At 40.3% G+C, this 17,981-nt stretch overlaps 1 protein-coding gene across 2 annotated transcripts in view; it reads right to left on the bottom strand.

Moving 5' to 3' along the window:
- UBQLN1 (ubiquilin 1) overlaps nt 1-16,275 on the bottom strand; it is a 45,145-nt gene extending 28,870 nt beyond the window's left edge. The window contains exon 1 of one of the 2 annotated variants that reach the window (XM_025423218.3): nt 15,811-16,275. In XM_025423218.3, the coding sequence (XP_025279003.1) occupies nt 15,811-15,990 (180 nt within the window). In that variant the 5' untranslated portion in view covers nt 15,991-16,275. The remainder of the gene's footprint in view (nt 1-15,810) is intronic. The other variant, XM_025423217.3, reaches the window with a different exon arrangement.
- Between the last annotated feature and the right edge of the window lie 1,706 nt (nt 16,276-17,981).

Genomic DNA, 17,981 nt, shown 5'->3' with positions numbered 1-17,981 from the left:
TGAAAAACTAAAACTCAACAGTTTAACAACCAGGTAAGCTGATTTTAAAGATAGGCAAAAGACTTTAACACCTCACCAAAAATGATATACAAAATGCAAACAAGCACATGAAAAGATGCTCCACATATATCATTAGGGAACTAAAAAATAAAACTTGGAAACTGCACTACACTCTTACTAGACAGAATGACCAAATCCAAAATACAACACTAGATGCCAGCAAGGATATGGAACAGAAAAACTCTTATTCATTGCTGATGAGATACCATTTGGTACACTCTGGAAGATAGTTTGGCAGCTTCTTGTAAAGCTAAACATACTCTTACCAATTGAACCAGCAATCACACTCCTTGGTATTTACCCCAAAAAGTTAAAAACTTAGGTCCAGGGGATCCCCGGGTGGCTCAGCAGATCAGCACCTGCCTTCAGCCTAGGGTATGATCCTGGAGTCCCGGGATTGAGTCCCATGTCGGGCTCCGTGCATGGAGCCTACTTCTCCCTCTGCCTGTGTCTCTACCTCTCTCTGTGTGTCTCTCATGAATAAATAAAATCTTAAAAAAAAAAAAAAAAAAAAAAACCTTAGGTCCACACAAAAGGAGAAAATCAGAAGCTAAGTAATATTAACAAATGATAAAAGCTGCAAACTTATGTACACACAAAAATCTGCACACACGTTTATAGCAGTTTTACTCATTACTATCAAAATTCAGAAGCAACCAAGATATTCTTCAATAGGTGAATGAATAAACTGTGGTACATCCAGACCACAGAATATTATTCTGTGCTAAAAACATTATATTTATATGAAACCATATGTATGTATGTATGTATGTATGTATGTGTATATATAGGAAACGATAATGAATAGGCAGAGTACATGTCATTAAACATTTGTCAAAACCCAGAACAGGGACACCTGGGTGGTTCAGCGGTTAAGCACCTTTGGTCAGAGCGTGATCCAGGGAGTCCTGCCTGGGGCAGGAGCCAGGGGCTCTCTGTTCCTGTGTCGGTCTCTCTCATGAATAAATAAAATCTTTAAAAAAAAAAAAAAAAAAAAGGCCCACAGAATGTAAAAACAGCAAGAATGAATCTTAAACTATGAAGGAGCCTGGATAGCTCAGTCTGTGGGTGTTTGACTTCAGCTCAGATCATGATCCCATGGTCTTGAGATCAAGCCCCACATCAGGCTCCCTGTTCAGCAGAGTCGGCTTGTCCCTCTCCCTAGGGCTCTATCCCTGCTGGTGTGGTCTCTCAAATAAGAAAAAAAAAATCTTAAAAAAAAAAATGTAGAAGAGTGAATCTTAAAGTATGGACTTTAGGTGATGCCCATCAATTTTAAGAAATGTACAATTACAGAGTAGGATGTTGATGCTTTGGGAGGTGGGGGGATGTGGAGCAGGGGGTATGGAAACTCTGTACTTTCCATTCAATTTGCTGTGAGTCTAAAACTACTCTAAAAATATACAAGTCTTTTTTGAAAACAATTAAAATATATAATTATTCTATCATTATGCTAAAAACTCATTTTGAGATAGCAAGGAAATCCTGAACTGATGAAATTAAGGAATTACTCACTACAAAGGCAGAATAATGTATCGATTTTTAAAAAGGTCCTTTAAAAAAAAAAAGATTTTATTTTTCTCCCTCTGCCTGTGTCTCTGCCTCTCTCTCTCTCTCTCTCAATCTCTGTCTCTCATGAATAAGTAAATAAAATCTTTAAAATAAAAAAAGGACTTTTTTTTTTAGGACCTTTTTTTATTTTAAAGATTTTATTTACTTATTTGACAGAGAATGTGAGAAAGCACAAGGGGAGCAGCAGAGAGAGAGGCAGAAGCAGGTTCCTGGCAAGCAGGGAGCCCAATGCAGGACTCAATCCCAGCACCCTGGGTTCATGATGTGAGCCAAAGGCAGACACATAACTGACCAAGCCACCCAGATGCCCCAGAAAGTCCTCATTTTTTTAAAGACACATCCTGAAATATTAAAGGATGAAATGATATCATGCATGAGAGATGCATCAAAATAATGGGAAAGGTAGGGTGCCTGGGCAGCTCAGTTAGGTGTGTGCCTTCAGTTCAGGTCATGATCCCACGTTCTGGGATTGAGCCCCACATGGAGCCTGCTTTTCCCTTTCCCATGCTCATGTTCTTTCTCTTGAATAAATAAATAAAATCTTTAAAAAAAAAAAAAATGATGGGGAAGGTGCCTTAAGGGAAAGTATACTTGAAACAAGGATGGCTTTAAGATTAGCTGTCAAAGGTAGGTACAGGATTCCTGAGGGTTTAACTAATATCTATTCCCCATATACTTGAAATCACCCATAAAAAAAAAAATTTAGAAGAGGGAAGAATAACTGGCCTAAAATTTTACATACAGTAAAAAAAGTCCCTCAAAATGAAACATTTTCAGACATACAAAAACTAAAATATTACCTGGCATATACAGACTATAGGAAATGTTAATGTATTCCTCAGACAAAAGAAAATGACCCTAAAAGAAGGAATAAAAAGTGGAATATATACATGGGTAAATCAAAATAAAATTTTGATAAAGCATTAATAATAATGCCTTGTGTTATATGAAAGAACGTCTAGTCCAGAGGCAGGTGGGAGTTTAACTGTTCCAAGGTCCTTAAACTAAATAGGAAGAAGTACAAGTACTTATTTAGTCATTTTACAAATTAAGATGCATATGGTAATCTCTAGAACTACTAAAAAAACTAGTAAAAACAGAATACGTCCACCAACCTAACAGAAGAGAATAAACAGGAAAAATAAATAATGTAATGGATAAATGTAAACCAAATTTAGCAGCAATTACATAATAGACTATATATTAAAAAGACAAGGAATACCAAACTGGATTTAAAAACTCAACTTCATGCTGCTTAAAAATGGTATTCCTAAACTGCAAAGAAAGATTGAAAAAAAAATGGGTATAACCAAAGAAAGTGAGTGAGGTTATTCTAAACAACAAAACAGACTTTAATACAAAAAGCAACAAGACATTTCAACATTCTGAAGTGTTAAATTCGCAAACCAAAACTTTATATGTATACATATATAAGACAGCTTCAAAGTACATAAAACCTAACATAACCACAAAGAAAAACACACAAATCCAAAAGTACAGTAAGATTTGAGCACATTTACCTCAGTACCTGATAGAATAAAATAGGAAAAAGAAAAAAAGGTAAGGATATAAAAGATTTGAACATAATTAAATAGTGTCTTAACTGGAATGTATAGAAAACTGCATCCAACAACTACAGAATAAGCATTCTAAGTACATTTATAAAACTAGACCATATGCTGTGCCATAAAGCAAGTCAGCATATTTTAAGTTAAAATCTTACCAAGCATGTACTATGACCACATGGAAATTAAACACTGCCATGCAATTAAACAGTCCCCAAAATAGAAATCAATAAAATTCTATACAACTGGAAAAGATTTCCTAAGCGGGACACAAAAGGATGTAAGCATTTGGGGGGAAAAAGAAAAAAAGAGGCACAATAGGGACGCCTGGATGGCTCAGTCAGTTAAGCATCTGCCTTTGGTCAGGTGCTCTAATCAGGACCCACAGCTGCTCCCTTACTCAGCAGGGAGTCTCTCCCCCCCCCACCCCCCCACACACACTCATGAGGCACAATAAACTGAACTATCATTAACAGAGATAAGCAAAAGAGAGAAAATATCTAAAATACCAACAACCAAGAGGGCTTGAATCCAGGTTTTATACAGGATATGCACAATCATCAAGACAAAACCCAATTAAAAAACAGTTCAAGAGACTAAAACAGGAACTTCACAGAATGAAAGCTAAATGGCTAACACAAAGGAAAATGTGCTTTTTTCCTAACTTAATTATCAATTAGGTAATTTTCAAATCAAAACCAGTGATACGGGACGCCTGGATGGCTCAGCAGTTGGGCGCCGCCCTTCGGTTCAGGTCAAGATCCCGGGATCCGAGATCAAATCCCACATGGGGCTCCCTGCAGGGAGCCTGCTTCTCCCTCTGCCTGTGTCTCTGCCTCTTTCAGTCTGTGTCTCTCATGGATAAATAAATAAATCTTAAAAAAAAAACAATGATACATTCAACCTAAAAGACTAGTACAGAAAGTCGTAGATGATGTGGAACAACTGGAATCCACATACATTACAGGTAGCAGTATAAATTGTTGTATTTTGGAAAAATATTTTGAGGCAGAAGTTGAACCGATGCTTACCCAACAATTCCACTTACAAGATTTTATCTAACAAATTACGGGTCCATAGGTACACCAAAAGATATGCTCAAGGAAGTTCAAACCAGTATTCTTTGTTATTAGCCAAAAACTTTAAATAACCCAAGTGTTCTTTAGAAGAAGAAATTGTGTTATACTTACTTACTAAGATATTAGTAATGACAATGACAACACACTATGACAACAAACTATACTCACGTATCATCACGGATCCCTCAGTGGAGAACAAAAGCCAATCACTAACGAAGATAAACTGTGTGATCTGACTTATATAAAGTTGTTTTTTTTTTTTTTAAAGGAGGTAGGAGGGGGCAAAATCCATATTGTGAAAAGAATAGTAGCTACCTTTAGGAGAAGGTGGTGATTTTAAGGGATCATAAGGTGACTTCTGAGGAATTGGACCTTTGTGCTTAATACATGAAACCACACATTCATGATGAGTGCATTCTTCTGTACTACAAACTTCAATTAAAAATATGTTTAAAAGTTGACTGTAGGGACACCTGGGTGGCTCAGTGCTTGAGTGTCTGTCTGCCTTTGGCTCAGGGCATGATCCCAGAGTCCCAGGATTGAGTCCCACATCGGGCTTCCTGCACGGAGCCTGCTTCTCTCTCTCTGCCCCTCTCTCTCTCCCTCTCTCTCTCTCTCTATATATATCTCATGAATAAATATCTCTCTCTCTATATATATATATATATCTCATGAATAAATAAAATCTTTAAATAAAAAAATAAAAGTTAACTGTAGAGACACCTGGGTGGCTCAGTGGTTGAGCAGACATCTGTCTCCGGCTCAGGGCATGATCCCGGGGTCCTAGGATCAAGTCTTACATCGGGCTCCCCACCGGGAGTCATCTTCTCCTTCTGCCTGTGGGTCGCCCCCCCCCCCCGCACCGTGTGTCTCTCATGAATAAATAAAATAATATTAAAAATAGTCGATTGTAAATGCCCACTACGTAAGAAACAACAGGAAAGCAAAACACAGGAGACCAACTTTCCTGGGCATTCCAATTTCAAGTGTCTCACCTAGCCAGAAAGCTAACATAGACCTTGCCTTTGGCAGCTCATCTGAAAGGAACTGACGATGAAGATGCTCTAGTTTTAGGTAGCGGACCAGAGTAGATACGAGACCTAGAAATCACAACAGAGATGATCACTCAAGAATAAGAGATGATCACCTGTGAGCACTATATCTGACAAAGACAGATAAGACAGGCTGTACAAAACAGCCATAACCTCAAAAGCTTATAGAACAGCTATGAAAAGTTTAGTTGAGCCCTTAGTAATATTGAAGGGCTGGAGTCCTCCTAACATCAGTATCTTGAGGATAATCGGGACTTTCTGGACAGACTATAGGCTGATCAATGATGCCCCGAAGCAAGAGAGTAAAATCCCATGGCACAGTTCATAAAGCACTTACACGAATCATTTTTTGATTAAGCAGCTACACTGCTCCTGGCACCATATACTATCTCATTCAATCCTCACAACAAAACCTCAAAAAACTAAACCAGTCCTGACCCATTACCAAAAAAAAAAAAAAAAAAGCAACTCTTTTTTTTTAAAGATTTTATTTATTTATTCACGAGAGACCTAGAGAGAGAGGCAGAGACATAGAGGGAGAAGCAGGCTCCATGCAGGGAGCCAGATGCGGGACTCCATCCCGGGAATCCAGGATCACGCCTTGAGCCGAAGGCAGACGTGCCTAACACTGAGCCACCCAGGCATCCCCAAATCACTTTCTCTTACAGAATTTCCAGTGCTGTTCAAAATTAGTATCACTAAATATAGGATTCTCCAATCTCATGGAACTCCTGGTTTTCGGGGGGCACCTAAAGCAATTCAATATGAGTTCACAGCACTTCATAGTGCAAGTTGGAAAGCATTATGTTAGAGATGGTGATAGAGTTCAACTATATGTCTAGTACTATACAAAGGAAAAATGTATAATCTGACTACCAATTCTAACTCAGTTCTTATAAATTTTAAGTTTCAAACCAATGTCAAAATACTTAGATATTAGAACCACTCCCCAAATAGAAGACTAATTTTTTTTTTAAGATTCTATTTATTCATGAGAGAGAGAGAGAGAGAGAGAGAGAGGCAGAGACACAGGAGAGGGAGAAGCATGCTCCATGCAGGAAGCCTGATGTGGGACTCAGTCCCAGGACTCTGGGACCATGCCCTGATCAGAAAGCAGATGCTCAACTGCTGAGCCACCCAGGCATCCCAACAGAAGACTAATTTGATTCTGAATAAATGATCCAAAGCTTTGAACAAACTAGCAAAAACCAAGGGATTCAGCTGCCCACTACTCCATAAACCTTACTTTTATAATTGTATCATCTCAAATAGATAAGATATGCTTTTCCAAATATGCATTTTAGAAAACTTTAACCCAAATATGATCAATGTAAATAATGTTGTTTTTTCATTTTTTTAAAAAAGATTTTATATATTTGTGAGTGTGTGTGAGAGAGAGAATGAATGGGGGGAGGGGCAGGGGGAGAAGCTGACTCCTTGCAGAGCAGGGAGCCCAAAGCTGAACTTGATCCCAGGCCCCTGGTATCATGACCAGGACAAGAGGGCAGACACCTAACCAACTGAGCAACCCAGGGGCCCCAATATTACACTTTTACAGAATAGCCGAAACTACATACTTCAGATTTCCTTAAACTCCTAAACACTATTTAGGTAGAGGGGAATAGTTTCAGCTTATAGTGGCTTCAAACTTTCCAAAAATTTTCTAACATTTGAACTTTACTTCCATGTCTGTTTTATTTACTACAATTTTGTTGAACACAACAAGAGGAAATCAGAGGCTAAGTAGTACTGCCAGAAAAAAAAAAAAAAAAAACAATTAGCAACCTTGAAAACTATCAAAGCTGTTTTATATAAAAGCAGTCCACAGATACTATTTCTCCTATTTCTCTGCAGAAACATAAAACTTATGTAACAAATTATATAAAATGTTTTCATCTATCTAGGGAAGAATCTTAACCAGAAGGGAAAGATTTTTCCTAATTTCCTTTACTTATTTCTAGACTATCTAGATATTTTTGTCCTAAGGCCTACACTGGCACCACTAATCCAAAATGAAAAATACATGCTAGAATGGGCCTCTACGGGTCTATATTTCCTATAAATGTATGTTTCCTACTCTGCTCTTGCACTGACAACCTACAGTAATAAACAATAGGCCAAATAGCTAAAAACTTAGGAGTACTACATGTTTTCCCAATAACCAGAAGAATCAAAATTCTAACGTACTTCAAATAATTTAAGCCAACGGTTTGAAATCAACCCAGTATGTACAAAACAACTGTCACTAGCCTGGTCTCTCAACCTCACCCAAAGTCAGGTGTTTCACATCAGTGGATTCTCCAGCTAATTTATGTTTACCTGGGTGTGATCAGAACGCAAGTTTTTGAGAATGCTGAGTTACTGCTGCATATATCTACTGCTGTTCTGCAATACAGTGACACTATTCCAAACTCTCAAGGTGTCCAGTATCTGCTTTTTTCGCCAGACTGTCAGCTCTTATCTTGACAGCATACCTCCCCGCCCCTCTAAATTTACTATTTTTAATTTTTTTTTTTTTTTTATTAATGACAGTCACAGAGAGAGAGAGAGAGAGAGAGAGAGAGGCAGAGACATAGGCAGAGGGAGAAGCAGGCTCCACGCACCGGGAGCCCGATGTGGGATTCGATCCCGGGTTTCCAGGATCGCGCCCTGGGCCAAAGGCAGGCGCCAAACCGCTGCGCCACCCAGGGATCCCCTAAATTTACTATTTTTAATCAGGGAAGAAGAGGCAAGTAAGCAATTAAGAATTAGAAAACCAAATAAAATAGAATGCTGAGATAATTTGAAATGCTCTCCTGACATGAAAACGTATGATCTAGTATATCAGCTTTTATGATACCAATCTCAGTGGTTCAGGACCCACTTATTTCCTGTTCTTGATTGATTAGGGGAAGAAAGACACACCAGGTGAGGAGAGCAAACAAAAATGGTTAAGAAAAAAATGTTTTTGAAACATTTAGATTTTAATTCAAATCTTGGTTTTGTCACTTTCAAGCTGTGACCTTGAGGATGTTACTTAAGTGTCTCTGCCCCTAAAATGGAGGTATTTATTCTGTAGGGCAGATGGGAGAATAGAGAGAGGTATGGAAAATGCCTGGGGGCAGCAGAATACTCACACACGTGCACACACTCAGATATTCAAGCATAATTATGTAAAGATAAACCCTGAATCGTAACCACTTTTTAAAATTAAGTTAATCTGATTTTTAGATTACCTAAAACAAACACTGTCATCCTTTGCAAATATCCCACAACCCAAACTTGCCTTTAGTCATCTCTCCGCTATTAAGTATCCTCAAAAAAATATTTTTGTGACCTTTAAAAAAAAGTTCTGATTAAAACATACATATTAGTTGAATTTCTTGCAGAACCACACATTATTAGCATTAGCAAGAACTCTCTAAACAGTTGTCAGAATAATATACTTCAAATATTTGCTATTTTAGTATTTTAAGTTACAAGTATTTCTTTTTTTTTAAGATTTTTATTTATTTAATTCATGAGAGAGACAGAGGCAGAGAGAGAGAGAGAGGCAGAGACACAAGCAGAGGGAGAAGCAGGCTCCATGCAGGGAGCCCAATGTGGGACTTCAGGATCATACCCTGGGCTGAAGGCGGTGCTAAACCACAGAGCTACCTGGGCGTCCCCAAGTTACAAGTCTTTTAGTCAGTTCCTCATTCCATACTGCTAATACCTCTAAAGAAAAAATCCATATTCAATAAATCATCCTATGTAATATTTCACCCAGTTATCACTCTCCAAACACCTATGTCCGAGTAACATTAATTAGTACTCTCATTAAAAAACATTGCATAAATCTAACACAAAGATATCGAATATGAGCCGTAACTAGAGACATGAGCAGCTATATGAGAAAAGCACTCTCTTTTCTTATAAAGTTGAACATTCAGCCATAAATGTTATAGTGCGTTAGCTATAAAACATACTATTTTTAAAGTTTCTATAATCTAAATCTGACAAAGAATAGCAAACTAAATGTTTCATTATTCACATGCTAGATACTATTAGAGCTTCCTTCTACTGCAAAAAATTAAGACTCAACTCACTGTCAAATAAAAGGGTGCAAGAGGAAAGAAACCAATACAAATAGAGCATAGAAACCCTAAGCCAAATACTTTACACATATTATCTCATGAAAGCCCCCATACGGTCTTGTGAATCAAGTATTATTATCGCATTTTAAAAATGCTACCAGTGAGGTTCAAAGGAGTAAAAGCATCTTGCTCAAAAATCTCTCCAATTCCAATGTTCACATTGTCTCAAAAATGCAGACCACATTTCAATATACTTAAATTTGCCAATAAACACTTCCCCCTTTCTCAAAATCCTAACAAAAATTTTACGAATAATAAATAAGAGTGGAATAAGTTAGTTCCACACATGCCAATATGGAAAGACCACAACACAAATAAACAAGTGAAAAGAGAGTAAAGAAAAATGAGGCTAATGATCCATCTGCTTAACAAAAATAAATAGAAAATTATATATGGGTATACAGATAAGTGCTTTTCTGAACAGAATCCACTGAAAGAGTTTTAAAGGTTGTTTTGGGTTTGTTTGTTTGTTTGTTTTGGGGGGGGGTTGTTTTACCAAAAACCATTACACCCAAGTCTCAAGTCTAGAAGCCTATAGCAGCTGCTTAACCAGTAATAAGTAAACTAAGCAGTCTATGTTGTCTTATCAGTAAGAAATCAAACCAGGTCATAATGGCATAAGTTTACCGGGAAAGACCAAAGTTCAGATTTTCTGGGGTAATGAAAACATTTTGCGAAATACTAGCACACACACATTTATATATACACACTTTATCATACATATAATAGAATGTTTTGTATGCTAACCCAAAACTTTTTGCATCAGATTTACAGATGTTACCAACTTAAGTCTCCAATCCTAATTTAATGAAATGTTCTTTTTTAAATAGAAGCCGCTCTTACAGAAAAACAGATATGCCATTAGACACTTCAACTAAAAATAAGCATCACATTTTTCTAAGTAAATCACAATTAAAAATATCTCCAAATAAGTACAAAGTATTGCAAATAAAACTTTAAGACATTATTTGTTCACTCAATAAATACATGCACTACAGGGGATCCCTGGGTGGCTCAGTGGTTTAGCGCCTGCCTTTGGCCTGGGCATGATCCTGGAGTCCCGGGATCAAGTCCCGCATCGGGCTCCCTGCATGGAGCCTGCCTGTGTTTCTGCCTCTCTCTCTCTCTCTCTCTCTCTCTCATTAATAAATGATAAAAATAAAATTAGAAAAAAAAAAAAAAAACATGCACTACACAGTATGTGCCAAGCACTACGGGATTAGGAGGTAAGCAAAACAGCCCCTACCGCTTGCAAATCCAGTATGAAATGGGAAGGATAAAAGCCCATATATATTAATCACAAAATGGTATCACATATTATAATTGTTGAACTCATTTAGTGAGTCCAAACTCTGATCACTCTAACATTTAATTTTAATCACTGTATTATACACCTGAAGTTAATATTACACTGTATGTTAACTAAAATTTAAATAAAAACTTTTAAAAATATAAATAAATAAACTTTAGAAAAGTCAAGGCAACCTGGAGTAGTGGTTAGATTTGAATCTAACCAACACCTCCAAAGTTAGTCACTGAATTTGAATCTAGGCTCCACTATTTAATGGGTATCTGAACTTTTTTTTTAAGATTTTAATTATATATGGTATCTGAATTTTTTTTTTTTTAAGAATTTTAATTATTTATTCGAGAGAGACATGGAGAGAGAGGCAGAGATACAGTCAGAGGTTTTCCCTGCAGGAAACCCGTTGTGGTTGGAGAGTGATAACCCAAGGGGACAGCAATTTAAGACAAGCTTTGATGAGGGCAAGAAGCCATGAGATCATGTATATATTGCACCCAATGAAGGCTCAATAACAGGCAATTATTATTAAATACATGTTATTGTACATAATGGGTCTAAATTCACTTGTAAACAAATATTTACTGAACCCAAACTATGTGTTATGCTTTGGTAATCAATGGTGAACAATCAAAGACCATCTCTAGCAGAAGAAATAAGCTTTAATCAAACACCACATAAATACTGAATTTAAATTGTGACGAATTATGACCAAAAAATAGTGCTGTGAGAAAATACAGCAGGAAATCCCAGTCTAGACAATCAGGGATATGAGCAAGTGACCCTCACACTGAGATTTAAGGTAGGGGTGGGAACAGGCAGAGTAGGAGGCTTTCCAGGTAGCAAGAACATATTCCTGAGGCAGGAAAAAAAATTAACAGATCAAGGAACTAAACAGTCAATGTGGAAAGAGCAAGTAACTGAGGAGGAAAGAACACATCAGAATGGAGTGGTAGGCAGGAACTATATAGCACATAGGGCCCCATGGCTGAGTTATGTAAGTCTAAGATCAGTGCAGAACTATTGGTAGTTAAATAAAGGATAACATCTGATTAAAATTTCACAGGGACTGACCCAGGAATGTATGTTGGAGGGAAGGCAGTGAGGTGGGAGACTCATCAGCAAGCTACTATGGTTTCTAGGCAAGAGGCAATGGCAACTTAGTGGAATCTGGAGTCAATCCTCCATCTTACAAGTACCTACTTAATGTATTAAATATTCAGAGCAATTTTTGGTCTTTAGGACATCACTCTCACAAATCTGAAACCCAAGCTTTTGTTTATGTACATTGTATCTACTGATATTTGCTTTATTAAAAACTAAAACTGAGGTATCTTAAAAAACATTCATTTAAAAATAACAATAAACCTGGGACGCTTGGGTGGCCCAGCAGTTAAGCATCTGCCTTCGGCTTAGGGCGTGATCCTGAAGGCCAGGGATCGAGTCCCACCATTGGGGTCCCTGTGTGGAGCCTGCTTCTCCCTCTGTTTACATCTCTGCCTCTCTCATGAATAAATAAATAAAATCTTTTAAAAAGAAATAAATAAAAAATAACAATAAACTCATTACATATTAATATAAATAACATTCTTATGAAAAGTAACTATATTTCTCCAGTGTGAAAAGTAGCACTGTTTTAATTTTTTGCTAATCACTTTAGTTTCATAAAGAAACTAATATCCCATCACATCTTACAGCTTCTAAGAAAGTGTGCTGCTGATTTTTTGGAGAATTAGAGTGAAAAATACAACAGAATTATTGTGAAAATAGTTTTGATCTCGTGGTCCTCCTAGAAAGGGCTTGAGGACTCCCAGACCACACTGAGTCATGTAATCACAATGAGATGCACTACACAGTAACTAGGATGGGCAATAATCAAAGACAGACAATAACAAGTGTTCCGGGGAATGTAGAGTAATTGGAATCCTCATGCACTCCTGGTGGGAATATAAAATGGTGTAGTCACTTTGGAATATAGTTTGGCAGTTCCTCAAAAAGTTAAACATAGACTACCACATGACCTACCATTTCCATTCATAGGTACACACTCAAGAAATACAAAGATATGTCTATACAAAAACTTTTGGGTTATTCACAGAGACATTATTCAGGCTGGTCGAAAAGAAACAACCCAAATGATTAACAACCCCTTAGCTGATGAATAAAGAATAAAATGCGATATATTCCCCTACAATGGAATACTATTCGGCAATAAAAGGGAAGAACTGATCCATGCTACAACAACACAGATGAACCTTGAAAATATTAACTGAAAGAAGCCAGTCACAGGTTTTCAAAATCTGTAAGTTATGCTTTCAGCATATTTCAAATCAATCCAACCACATTTTAAGTATTCAATAGTCAGATGTGGCTGGTAGTACCAAAGTGGACAGTACAGTTCTACACTCATCATAAAGTATGATGTTACATGATGTTTGTGGTAATGATCCTGACACACAGCAATTTCCCTTAACAAGAAAAGGCTCAAATCTATGCAATACTTGTTATATCTAAGTATACGAATATTCTAAAAGTTTCAAATGATAAAAATGTTTTCTAAGACTAGAATATATGTTGCCTGAATATTTCAGAGAACTAGATTTCAAAATCTTTTACTATAACCTAGAGCACTACAAAATCCCGGAACAAGCTAATTAGACACGTTACCTGGAAGCTCCCTTCTGCTCTCTGCACTAATTTTAATGAATGAATGACAACAGAAAGCACTTTTCAGAATAAAAATTCAAATGTCATCAGAATAAGTTGCTTCGGAAAAGCTTTAATTTAACCAATTTACTTTGGTTACAGAAAAGTAAAATTAAAACTCCCACAGGCTTTAAAATTCTAATGTCACTCTCACACACACAATATATATATAAATCCTAACAGACAGTACCTCATAAAATAACTTAAATGTACTTTTCTATTTATAAAATATTGACTCTTTCCAATCCTTTACAATAAAATGCTGAAAGCAGGCATGAAGGTGGAGACCTGAATTAGCAATCCTAGAAAGAAGATCTAAGGGCTTCAAAAGCTAATATACCTAGCAGAGCTAAAATGAAAAAGACTGACACTATCAAATGCTAGCAGGGATGTGGAGCAACAGGAACTCCCAAGAACCTTTGGTAGAACCTTTGGTGGAATACCGAATAGTATTCCATTGTAGGGGAATATATCACATTTTACTCTTTATTCATCAGCTAAGGGGTTGTTAATCATTTGGGTTGTTTCTTTTCGACCAGCCTTTAAAAAAGAGCGATAGAAGCTCTTTTTAAAAAGACAGTTTCTCATAACTAAGCCTACAACTACGCTATCACCCAGTCATTCCACTTCTAAGAATTTTAACAGGAAAAACTCCCTCTGTCCAACAAAAAAAGTTTGTATGTTCACAGCAACCAACTGCAAGAAGCCCATGTGGCCCTCAGCAGAATGCATTAATTAATGGCATATTCACACAGTGGAAAACACAGCAATAAACAGGAATTACTGGCATATACAAGAATGCATCTCAAAAACATTACACTGAGTGAAAAGACCTTACCCAACAGAATATATACTATATAATCCCACTTATGTGAAGTTCTAGAACAGGCAAAAACTAATGGTGAAAAAAATCAAAACAGTGATGTATGGAGGGGAGTGATTGAACTGTAAAGTTCTACATCTTGATAAAACTTTGGATCATATAGGTGTATTTGTTGAAAACATTTAATGATACTTGCAACTTACTCTAAAATGCATTCAAAAAGTAAAAGGAAGTAATACATGATTAGTTGCGTGATAAAGCAAATAAAACAAAGCGTCAATTGTAGGTGACGAACTATGAATGTTCACTGTACCATTCTTTCAACTCTGCTAGATGTTAGAAAATATTAAAATGTTAAGAGAAATTTTTATACAATTGGGGACCCCCCCCCACACACACACACACAAAAGGTGATTCAGTAGGTGGTAAAAGTTTCTCAGTTGATGGTACACTCTACTTACTGCTCTACTCTATTTACACCACTATTTCCTGCTCTACTCTACACCACCTTTCAGAACGATTATGTAAACCAATATCCCATTTACAGTTTATGAGAAAACTTACATGTACATTTCACATTGTTGTTCCCTCAAACTGTTCCCATTTTAGATCGTCAGAGGTCAACAACTATGCAAAATATTTTCAACAATAAGCTACAACAAATTTGTTGAATTCTTCAAGATTCTTAATTGAACAGCAAAGTTTGTACACCCGAACCCAATTTTAAGCAGTAAATTATCTGGCAATATTCTCCATTAACTCCAATTTTGTTCTCTTGCATTCGACTGCCACCGCTAATATCTGCAAAACGTGGCTACCATCCCTCTAAAATCAAACAAAAACCTTCCCGATGACTGGCACCTAAGGGATGATAAACACTAAAAAGAAAACCGCAAGTCATCAATGAAAGTCATCCACCTTTCTTCCTTAAGGCTAGTACTATTAAGATGTGGCTGAAAACGATTTCTACGTCATGGTTAATTTTTTTTTTTTTTGAAGATTAGAAGGTAGAAAAGATTTCAGCAATCAAAACGCAGAACTAAATGTACACGTGCTCCTCGCCCCAAAATCGACCTTAAGCTGCAAGCAGGTGAAACAATGGGCACCCACCCACCCTTTTTTTTTTTTTTTTTTTTTTTAACTCAGGAGACAAAACCGCAGAGGAGGCTACCGCGAACCCTCGCCCAGCCCGGCCTCCACCCCGCCCGGAGCGCGGCGGTGGTCCCTTTCCTTTGTGAGCAGCCGGAGGGAGGCGGCGGGGGGCGGGGGGTGGGGGGCGGGGGCGGGGGCTGGTGGTCCGCGGACGCGGGAGCGGGGGGAGGGGGCGGCGTCGGCGCGTCCCACAGCAGGCCGCGGGGCCCCGCCACAAGCCTCTGCGGTGTCCCAAGGAGCACACCCGGCAACTTGGGTGTGATCTGATTCGGGGCGAGACCCGCGAGGCGGGCCGACAGCACCTCGGGGGACGGTCTCCTCCCGCCGCGGGCGGAGGTCCCGCCGCCACCCCCACCCGGGCCCGCGGCCAGGGCGGCCCTCACCTGCTGCACGGAGCTGTTCTCGGGCACGGCGAACTCCTCCTTCTCCTTCGGGGTCTTCACGGTGACTTTCATGATCTTGGGCTCCGCGGACGCAGCGGCCGCGGGGGCGCCTGCACCTTCGGCCGCGGCGGCGCCGTCCTGGGAGCTCGGAGGGCCGCCGCTTTCACCACTCTCGGCCATGGCGGCGGCGGCGGTGACTCAGGCGCGCAGGAGGGAGCGGGCGAGCGAGGGGGAGCCAGCAGACGGCAGAGCCGGCCGGCCCGGGCAGCGGAGAACGCGGGGCACGCCGCCTCAGTGACAACCGGTGCGGGGCCGCCCTGGCAGGCGAGGGGCCGCGGGGCTCGGCGCGGGCTCCGGCGCAGGCCCGGGCTGGGCGCTCGGCAGCCGCCGTGAGTTCAGACGCCGCTCGGTCGCAGCGACATCCGCAGCCGCCGCCGCTCTTCCTCCTCCCCGCCCCTCCCCCCACGTCCCTCGGCCGGCGCCGCGCAGGGCACGCCGGGTAAGTCGGCTGGCGGCGTCGCCGAGTCATGCCCGGCCAGCCCCGCTTCCAGCCCCGGCCGCCTTTCTTTCCCTGTCCCGCTCCATGGCCCAGAGGGTAGGCGCAGCCGGAGAGGAGAGCTAAAAGCAAAATGGGGCGGGAGGGATCAGTTCATTTCATTTCATCCCCTTGGCTAAAAAACAAATTAGCGTGTTCTGGGAAGCACGGTAACGGCGCGCGGTGATGACCTCACGCCTAGCGAAGTTACTAGAAAGGAGCTCGACCACTGGGCGACGCGGACGCGCCTGCGCGCTGTGGTTCGGCGGCGGCCCCCGCCCCCTGCGGACCCCGCGGCGGCCGTGCCCGGCCCCTCCGCGCCGTAGCGCTCGCCTCGCCTTTCCGCGCACCCGGGACCCCGGGGAGGGCAGTGGGAGTGCCGGGTGTCGCGGTAACAGCCGTCCGCTTGCCCACTTGTGGCCTTTGAGATGCTTGCTCGTACTGCCCGGTGCGCGGGAGGTGGAAGCTACGTTAATGGAGGAAGGCGCTTCGTCGTAACGAAGGAAGAGTGGGCCGTAGCCACCCTGCGCGATCCCGCGGAGTCACTGCCCCGCGGCCCGGGCGGCCCGCCCTCGGGTCAGCCGGTTGGGTCTGGCGATCAGGCCACCTCTGCTGACAGGCCGCCGCCCCCCGCCCGGACAGCCTGCGCGAGCGCCCCGGATTCTCTGGACGCTGCCCCGCAAAGTACGGGGGCAGAAACGGGGGCCCAAGGGCTGCCCCCCCCCCCACCTGGGGCGCTTGAATGAAGCCGAGGTGTTCGTTTTACATTCTGTCAAGTTATTCCTGCAGTTCAGATTTTAGGTTCAAAAATCCTTTTTAGTAGAGTGTGGGTATAAATGATTTAATTATCAACCCCCCCCCCCCCGAGAACTCGGGCTTTGAAATGACGTCATTTGCCTTTAAAGATGACTTGCAAGGAATATAGAACCCAGGACATTAGCTTTATTAATCAGTATTGCGCAAATGGAAACCCAGACAGCCCACAGTGACCCAAATACGCAAAGACACGTTCTGTATTTGTGTTTTTAAACAATCCAGCCCTGTTCTGGCAATGAATACTGTCCCAGGAAGACTGCTTTTTAGCAGAACACCTTTGGAATCTGGGTGTTAAAAGAGTTCCAAAAAAATAAACTTCAATATAGACATCATTTGACATCAGCTAATTTCTGGCAGCATTGTTCAATAAGGTGAACAGGTTACCTTACAAGGCTGCCTGTTGAAGGATACACGCTGCTGACGGATGAAAACTTGCATATGTGAGGTAATCACTACTTCTCAAGGTAGAAAGTTCCACCATTGGAACCAATCATTATCTCTAACCCTGCTCTTATGAAATCGTCTGTAATTATCTGTGTATGCTTTAATTTATTAAAAAAAAAAAAGTATGTGCACAACTTATGAAATAATGCAACTTATCTCTAAGAATATACAATATATATGCCACTTTTTATAAATAATCCTACTAAGGAACCGTTGGCAGTTGGGGTCTAGATAGGGATCAGCAAATTTCCAGGGTAGACTAGATAGTAAATATGTTCGGCTTTGCAGGGCATACATTCTCTATCTCAAATAATCAGTTCTGCCCTTGTAGCACAAAGCAACCATAGACCACACATACATGAGGAAGTGGCTGCAT

The sequence above is a fragment of the Canis lupus genome, chromosome 1 (genome assembly GCF_003254725.2).
Source record: "Canis lupus dingo isolate Sandy chromosome 1, ASM325472v2, whole genome shotgun sequence".
Taxonomy (NCBI): Eukaryota; Metazoa; Chordata; class Mammalia; order Carnivora; family Canidae; genus Canis; species Canis lupus.
Note: the sequence above shows the minus strand (reverse complement) of the source record. Positions and strands in the feature narration are given on the sequence as shown.